At 39.1% G+C, this 8,416-nt stretch overlaps 2 protein-coding genes across 2 annotated transcripts; one reads left to right on the top strand and one right to left on the bottom strand.

Moving 5' to 3' along the window:
- Positions 1–353: 353 nt before the first annotated feature.
- On the top strand, positions 354–2,019 carry SARC_00915 (60S ribosomal protein L31). Its single transcript, XM_014305392.1, has 4 exons — positions 354–555; positions 818–908; positions 1,067–1,305; positions 1,568–2,019. The coding sequence occupies exons 2-4, from the start codon at positions 826–828 to the stop codon at positions 1,594–1,596; spliced, it is 351 nt and encodes a 116-aa protein (XP_014160867.1). The 5' UTR covers positions 354–555; positions 818–825; the 3' UTR covers positions 1,597–2,019.
- Positions 2,020–3,102: 1,083 nt separating this feature from the next.
- SARC_00914 (50S ribosomal protein L36e) lies at positions 3,103–4,161 on the bottom strand. Its single transcript, XM_014305391.1, has 2 exons — positions 3,937–4,161; positions 3,103–3,672 (listed from the first exon to the last, which is right to left on the bottom strand). Exons 1-2 carry the CDS (start codon positions 4,087–4,089, stop codon positions 3,496–3,498), a joined length of 330 nt encoding a protein of 109 aa, XP_014160866.1. The 5' UTR covers positions 4,090–4,161; the 3' UTR covers positions 3,103–3,495.
- Positions 4,162–8,416: the final 4,255 nt, after the last annotated feature.

Below are 8,416 nucleotides of genomic sequence, written 5' to 3'. Positions count from 1 at the left end.
ATTCTGAGCGCCAAAAGCGCGCCAAACTTCATATAAAAAACCCCCCTTTTTTAAAATAAATTACAAAACAGCCTTCACATATATACAAACAGCACATTCATATATTGTTTGTTTCTAAAAATTAATTTGCGACTGTCGGAGTCGAACTTTGGGGTTTTTCAGAAGGCATGTTTCATATTTTGGATTTTTATATAGGAAAACTATACAAATCTTAAAATAAAAATTTGTTCGTGTGCTCAACCGAAATAATGGTTTTTAGAACTAGTCAATGTAGTTTCGTTCACAGAGAAGTTTTTGTTTTCATACATATATATTTATTTGCAGCACATCAAATGCCTTTTGCTCAAATAAAACTATTTCTCAACTATAGTTTTATTTTTCCATTTTGGTTTATGATTGTATCCGTAATTTTCTGGGGGAGATAATTTTTCAAAGTAAATGGCTTTGGGTGGATGCACGTGTGGGGTAGACAGCTATAGATGGACGCCGACAGGATTAATTAAAACTCGCGAAGCTGCCCGAATGCCTTTCCTTTACACTTTAAGGCTGAAACTAGTAAGTGTAAAATGAAATATGCATCTTTCCGCTACATATAACGATCAACATGCATAGCACGTAGTACGCAACGTATCACATTCAGCAACCGTTACCCACGGTATTTGCGCATGCTTCAGTTTGGGTCATCACAAAGCGAAATCACCAACTCAGTATCACCAGTGTTCTTAGTGATTGGAATGAGGTTTGCAAGATAGTTGTATGCGTTAATTGCTGTATATACTAAGAGCTTTATTTATTTGCTTTGTAACTGCCAAATCAGCAGGAAAAATGGCTCCACCTAAGAGAAGCGCCGTGTCGGATGTTGTAACCCGAGAGGCTACCATCCATCTTCACAAGAAGCTCCACGGAACGTATGTTTCGCACAAATTTATTTGTGCCTGCTTACGTTGTTGCTATTAGCAATCGAATTCTCGGTACATATTTTCACCTATAGCTAGAGGTTTATCCATGTGGTTTTTGGAATCGCAATTTCATAGATAATTTATATGTATACGCTTGTTCTATGTAGTGGCTTCAAGAAGCGTGCCCCTAAGGCCATCAAGACGGTAAAGGCTTTTGCCGCCAAGATGATGGGTACTGAGGATGTTCGCGTTGATACCAACTTAAATAAGCACCTCTGGTCTCGTGGAGTTCGCAATGTACCCCACCGTGTTCGCGTCCGCATGAGCCGTAAGCGTAACGATGAGGAGGATGCCAAGCACAAGTTATACACTTTGGTCACCTTTGTCCCGGTTGAGACTTTCAAAGGTAAGTTACTTCTTCGTATATACGGTTTGTACATGTGATAGTGAATGTTTTGATGTATCTTTTGCAACCATCGGATCGACGTCAGTGTGTTTTTAATATATTTTGAAACTATCCATCAGATCGTGGATAATCTAAAACCGAATATTTGGTTCGAATTTTATATTGTTCATGTGTACTATGAGATCGTTTTGATATCCCCTACAAATGCTCGTACGCTATTATCACCATGATGGACTAATTTTTTGTTGTTTCTGATGTGCAGGACTATCAACAATCACGGCGGAAGAGTAAAGGTGCTGCCTGAAAATAAACTGTTCAACCTGAAGTATTCACGATATATGTATTAGGTACCTGTATTAATGCATAAACCCTTAAGCATCTGTAACGATGTTTGGATATCTGTTATACTGTATTGTTCATCATGTCATTTGCATCCAAAAAGTTTTTAGTAAATAACGCATGTATTGTAGTATGAGATACATTTAGTTTATTAACCATTGTATTGATCATTTGTAACGATGAATATCTTGTTAGGTGTATAATTCATTGTATCGAAAAGTTGTGAAGTAATTGTAATAATGCGTAGATCCTGAAGTATATGCAACAATATATACTTCCTTGGATGTCTGCTATATATTCTGTGTCGATTGAAGTTCATTCAACTACTTGTGTGTCTGAGATATTGTAGCATCGAATCTCATTGCTACATTGTGTTCCGATCTCCTTAAATTCGTGTTTTTTTTTAGGTAGTAGCTCTGTAGAAAACGTATATACAGCTACGCATGGGAGGAGGAACCAGCAAGTAGCCGATTCTGTTTTAAGCATACATCATACAGTGTTGCTCAGTATTCGATCTCGGCTTTTAAATCAGTCTTGAGAAAGCTGCAATGTACGTAGTAGAAACATAATACAGTCTCACAGATAAAGAAAAAATTATGACTGCATTCACTTTTTTTAAACAAGTCAGTATATTTTGCAATGTTTCCAAGAATGGTGGACTACATTTTTACAACCATTGTTGAGAGGCTTCTAAATCGATATTTATTATCTAAATTGTTTCGTATTTTTGAAGGTATTGTTCATCATGATAACGAGATCTCAACATTAAAACAGAAGGGGTTGCATCCACGTAAGCACATTCCAGATAGTTGCTCTTCGTATCATACTGATATGAGAAGCTCGAATACTTTTAGCATAGAGCTCTCGAGGATGGGGTTTAAGCGTATCTGCCGAATCAACCAATTCGAATACGAACTTGTATACTTATGTGTAAGTTGAACAAACGAATGGAAGTCTCGACTGTTTCAGTACCGAGCATCACTAACTATTTCTGATCCTACCTGACGCGAACTATCTCATAACTCGTCTTGCACAAGTACGTTAGCATACACATCATATATTTGAATGTTAAAACTATATATCAAAAAATATTTGCCGCAACAGCCTAGAATCTCTCCCAATACAGCACTTGCTAGCCATATTATGCTAATTCACCCAATGCCGTTCAAGGATAAACGTTAAAAAAACGATCTAACCATGGGCGAATAAAGTCAAGGTATGAATAGCTAGTCCTCGTTAAATCACGCCAGAGAACATTCAAGGAAAGATGAATTTAGATTTTAAACTACTTTTGATCGCAAAAATCCTATGCGGAAATACGATATACATAAGCAGAACTATAGAACGTCTCAATATAACGGTACAAGACGAGTCCCCCTTAATTTTAACCCCAATATATGTGTCCTATTGATGATATAAAGTAAGGCGTTGTACAAAATAGTACACATTCACAAATGACCCGAATTTCATTCCACGTCTATAAACACTATTGACGACTAAATCATCTTCAATCTCTCTTAGGAGCTACCAATTAAAAGTTTTCGAAATATATATATAGCAATAACTAGACATACACACACCCGTGATCCAAAAATAGTGCTCTATAAACTACACGCCGTCCAAGCAAATACTATATCAACCTATTTGAAACATACGTCTACTCAAGGCACCTCCGATTATCCAGCCATGGCTTCAGGAAATAATCCGCATTCCCAATACATACATACTACAAGGCTCGTATTTCGAACCATGCATTATTCAAATATATTGTCGCCCATCAGTACCACACAGTTTGATAGGCAAACACAAGAAATTTTAGTAGAGATTTACATCTATTCCTACCAAAGTAATTTACTTGTGAGTTTGAGCACGGTGAATGGCTGATAAGGCATCTACCATCTCCTCTCTCTTGGCCTTTCCTCTGACGTGAGTACCAAGACGCTTCTTCGCGAGCTTTAGGGCACGCTTGTCCTTAGAGACTCGCAGCAACTCCATGATACGACGTTCGTAAGGAGCAAATCCAACCATCTGCAGAATTGGACAACAATTGCAAGGCACGGTTCATAAATGCACAATACTTTTGTTTCGCTAATCTCGTACTACTATCGTCACACCAGTGAAAACTTTTTGGATCGATAAGTCGAGAATTCCTAACAAATAATTGAACACATCAAACGCACTACTCTCCAACAACATAAAGAGTTAGACTGAATAATAAATATATTAAATATCGTCAGGCGTTTTCCAGTGCAGTGCACACACTCTTGTATGACATGCGTCAAACAAACATACCTCACGGACGACGGATCGGACGAACTTGCTTCGCGCAGAAGATACTCCTTTCTTGGAAACACGCTTGTTACGAGTTTCTCTCTTAGTTACGGGGTATCCCTTGGTGGTGTAAGGAGTGTCCTTAAGACCGATTGAGATAGCTACGGGTGCCATGGTTTCTATCTGTGCACAACAACGAGCTTCACACAAAAACGAAAAAGACTGCACAAATTCTGGACCACTTTCAATATATACTCCTACCTGCAACGATCCACATGTGGCGCAATAACATAAATATTACTACTACCAACTTCAGTACTCAAAAATAATTCCAAAAAAAAAATTTGCACTGCGTTTTTGTGCAAGTCCGAAATAGGGGGTTTTTTCCTTTATATGAGTCTGGAGGCAGAAAATGACACGATGACAAAAACCTAATTTATCTTTTTTTTATATAATACATATATTTATTTATGTATTCATCATGTACTGTAAGTAAATACAGTTGTAAATATTATTTTTTAAGAAGTTATTTTTTATTTTATTTTTTATTTACCTTTTTGTTAAATAAAAAAGTTCAATGTGAGTGCTGTTTCAATTTAGAAGGCTATGATACATGCCATAGCATTCTGAATTTGTCTTTCAAGAAGGCTATGTGCAAGGGCTGCATGTGTAAAGCTATAGCCCATTCGCCGGTCGAGCGACAGCGACCTGTAAAGTACAGATTATGCTGCGTATATAAACAGTACTATCCACAATCCCAGCAGCACTTTTCGTTTCTCGGCTAATCAACTGATCATGAGCTTCAAGACACTTCTCTCACATTGTGCCCCCTATCCGCAAAATTATGCAGCCTAAGGTCCAATCGGTACCGAACGATAGCGTGACTCCAATGGTAGATCTCACACCAAGATAGGGATACTCAAGACAAGGAGAGCATAAAAGATTCCAAGGCAGACTCCCAATCGGATGATGATCAAGAAATCAGCTTTGACAGCGGTTTCCCTGACGACAATGCTTCCAAGGAAATCTCGGCGTGATTTCTCAGCCTGCTGCAACAGCTCCAACAGCAAGTGGTGCAGACCAACGTACAGTATGCAGAGCAGTATTGGCGAGTCGAAATGAGATTTTCTCGTTGCAGATGGAAGTCAACCAGACCAGCACGTCCAACCAAAGTTGAGAGAGTATCATCCTCACGCACCCACTATCGATATTTATGATACAAAAACGAACTTGAGTTAGCAACAATGGACCCACCCTCAACAAACTCTATCCAGAGAGATCCTCTCTTGTCGTCTAGGAGAATAGTAAGCACTTCAACACATTTGATGATGTATTCAGCACTTGAGTGTCAAACTGGGCACTAGTATTTCTATCCAACCCAGGTTTACTCACCTACGAATCCATTGCAGACTTTTTCCGTTATCAAACGTAGTTACGCCAGCTCGCGACTCGAATGACGCCGGAAGTTATCGCGATTTTTGCCCGATACCACCGTTTATCTCTCGGTATATACGGTCCTCACACCAGAATCAGCGAAGTGAATGCAGTAAAGCTCGCAATATGCGCAGGATCAAGCACATTCAGTCAAAGAGTCAAAGCTCAGCTTTCTGTATGATTTGCCACTGTCAAAAAGTATTATGACAAATAAGCAGGAAGGTTTCCTAACAAGCGAACAAAATGCAACCTCAATCCGACTCCACACGGGCCTCGTGCAACCCAAAAATACATTAACTGAAACAATTCCGGCAGATACTTTCGTGATCCTTGCTCTTTCAAATGTAACGTAAACCCTGTGCTGCCACCATAGCACATCACGGTGCGCAGACGCCTGATATTTTGCGGTCACGCAATTTTTTAGCCAGACTTTCTGTAGTAAATTAGGTGAATGACTGAACCAACCAGCCTAGTACTAGGTTTGTTGGTCCAGTCTTTCACCTACTTGTATTACTACAGAACCGGAGATGCAGCGGATATGGTAAATAGGCGAATAACTCAACCAACCAACCTAGTACTGGATTGGTTGGTTGAGTCATTCACCTGATTTACGACATACCTTCGTCATTGTTTTAGGTACTATTCAAGAGAGCACAAGACCAGAGTGAGTTCTCAGCGTAATCGTACACAGAATCGATAAACCTCTGAAATATTATGACAATACCAAACAAAATCATTCACCTGAATTGATCACACACGGTGTATGGTCAAACCTGAGTTTGTAAAAGCCGAGCCTCCATATTAAAATCTTGTACTAAAAACGTACTCTTAATAGTACGTAAAACGTACGCTTAGAAGTACGTAAACTTAAGTTTTCCTTTAATGGTTTTTAAAGGTTTTTATTAATTAAATACCATTTCCATTTTACATATCAGATATTTAGACAATGCCATTAAAATGCCCCAGTAAAATACCAAACATGAGATTTGGTCTAGTTCTATTAATAGAACTATATTTACTTTCCAAATCTATTTATAACTGAATACTTCGGTAGCGAGATGGCAACCACGACCTCGACACGCTAACCCGTACGCTTAATGCGTTTTGCGGTCTGTTTAGATATGAGTCCGATAAAGAACTTATTACCGATTCATAGCTTTCACTTACCTCGTATTAACGAGCTACTGCGAAGGATGGAAGGTGCTACAGTATTTACAACTATAGACCTTACACAAGGATACCATCAAATAGCAGATATATGAACCACATCGTAAATACTTTAGTTTTACGTGGAAAGGTAAACAATATAGGTTCAGAGGTGCACCTTTCGGGCTACACTCTTTACCAGCATTCTTCCAACAAGTAATGGAAGGAAATATTTGCAGACATGCCTAACGTGCAAGTCTATATAGATGACATAGTCATCTTTTCTAAGACTAAGGGCGAACATGCCGCATTAGTCAGACGAGTCCTTTAGAGACTCAATGAACAAAACTTCAAGATTAACGAGAAGAAATGTCAATTCGCCATGAGCGAAATACAGCTCTTAGGCTACCGTATATCTGGGGAAGATATTAAAATCGACCCCGGTAAAGGAGAACACCTGTTAGATTGGCGAACACCGACGACAGGAAGAGATGTGAACAGCATGTGTTGGTTTGTAAACTTCTTTTCAGATGGAGTACCACACTTGGCTGACTACCTTAAACCTTTTGGACACTTAAGATGTCATAAAGGCAAACTAGGAGACTTGTGGACTAAAGAGTGTAATGATGCATTTAAAACGCTCAAACACGCAGTCCAGCAAGCCCCTGTTGTACAAGGACCAGTCGATGGCGTACCGTTTGGAATAGCAACGGACGCTTCCGACTTAGCCCTAGGAGGAGTATTATATCAGGTTATAGATAACAAACTTAGATATATACAATTCTTTAGTCGAGTAATGAATGCATCACAGTTGAATTATCCAACTGTTAAACAAACGCTATTAGCCATAGTGGCAGCTCCAACACACTTCCGAAATTACTTCTACGGAACAGCATTTACGCTGATGTGTGATCGCAAATCTCTTCAATATATGAAAGAGATGAAACCCGACTAGCAATTACTGAGTCGCTGGCGTGATACAATATCAAAGTTTCATTCTGATATAAAACATCTGCCAGGTATACATAACCATTTACCGGATATGTTATCACGCCTTGTACCGGACTTTTATAAATCCGTACGTGAGTTACTAGCCACTGACTGGAAATGCAATCCCAGATGGGTTTAACTGGCTCTAAAGATATTTGGGCCACATACCATAGATATGTTTGCTGCACATAATAATGCACAACTACCGAATTACAGGACTTTAAATCATCCTATGTGAGACGCCTTTCAAATAGACCTCTCCAAACATAATGCATGGGTTAATCCACCATGGCAGCTGATTGCCCAGCTATTAAAGTATGTTCATATACATAAAGCTGCCATCACGTTGTGTTGCCCATTATGGAGAAGCATGATACAATGCGAGCCAATATAATAAGATAGGGAAGTAGATACATTCCTATATCAGGGTACCCAAGCCGTCCAGAAGACGCCCTGGAGACATACTATAGTATGTCGTATAGGTCCCATTGGAACAACCAAATGGACCCCTTCTGAGACCTTCCTTAACAAGGTCAAAGAATCAGAGATTCCACTCTCTACCCAATTGAACGTTAAGTGTCAGTCTCTAGCTAGGACTCTGTTTAATAACATAAAGTCCAAGCCCGAAGTCTTTCAATCCCTATTTTTAAAGGGATTAATGAAAGACAATCCTGATGCGTATATACATATAATGCGGCTATTAAATAAGTCAGGTGGATCAAACGCACATGAGCGCACTTATGACATTTATGCAAAAGAAGGACATGAGTCAGGAAACACTACATACTTAGAGACCACGCAAGTGGATTCTTAACACCCTACCTTTATTCTGGAAGAGCAGAATGATGAAATCATTCTTGCTTGGCTGACGCAAAACCATAAGCTGAAGCACCAGAACGTAGTTGACGCAACTTAAAGATGCCAAGCGAAA

Source organism: Sphaeroforma arctica (genome assembly GCF_001186125.1).
Source record: "Sphaeroforma arctica JP610 unplaced genomic scaffold supercont1.32, whole genome shotgun sequence".
Taxonomy (NCBI): Eukaryota; class Ichthyosporea; order Ichthyophonida; genus Sphaeroforma; species Sphaeroforma arctica.
The sequence above is the reverse complement of the archived record's forward strand: the minus strand, read 5'-3'. Positions and strand labels throughout refer to the sequence as shown.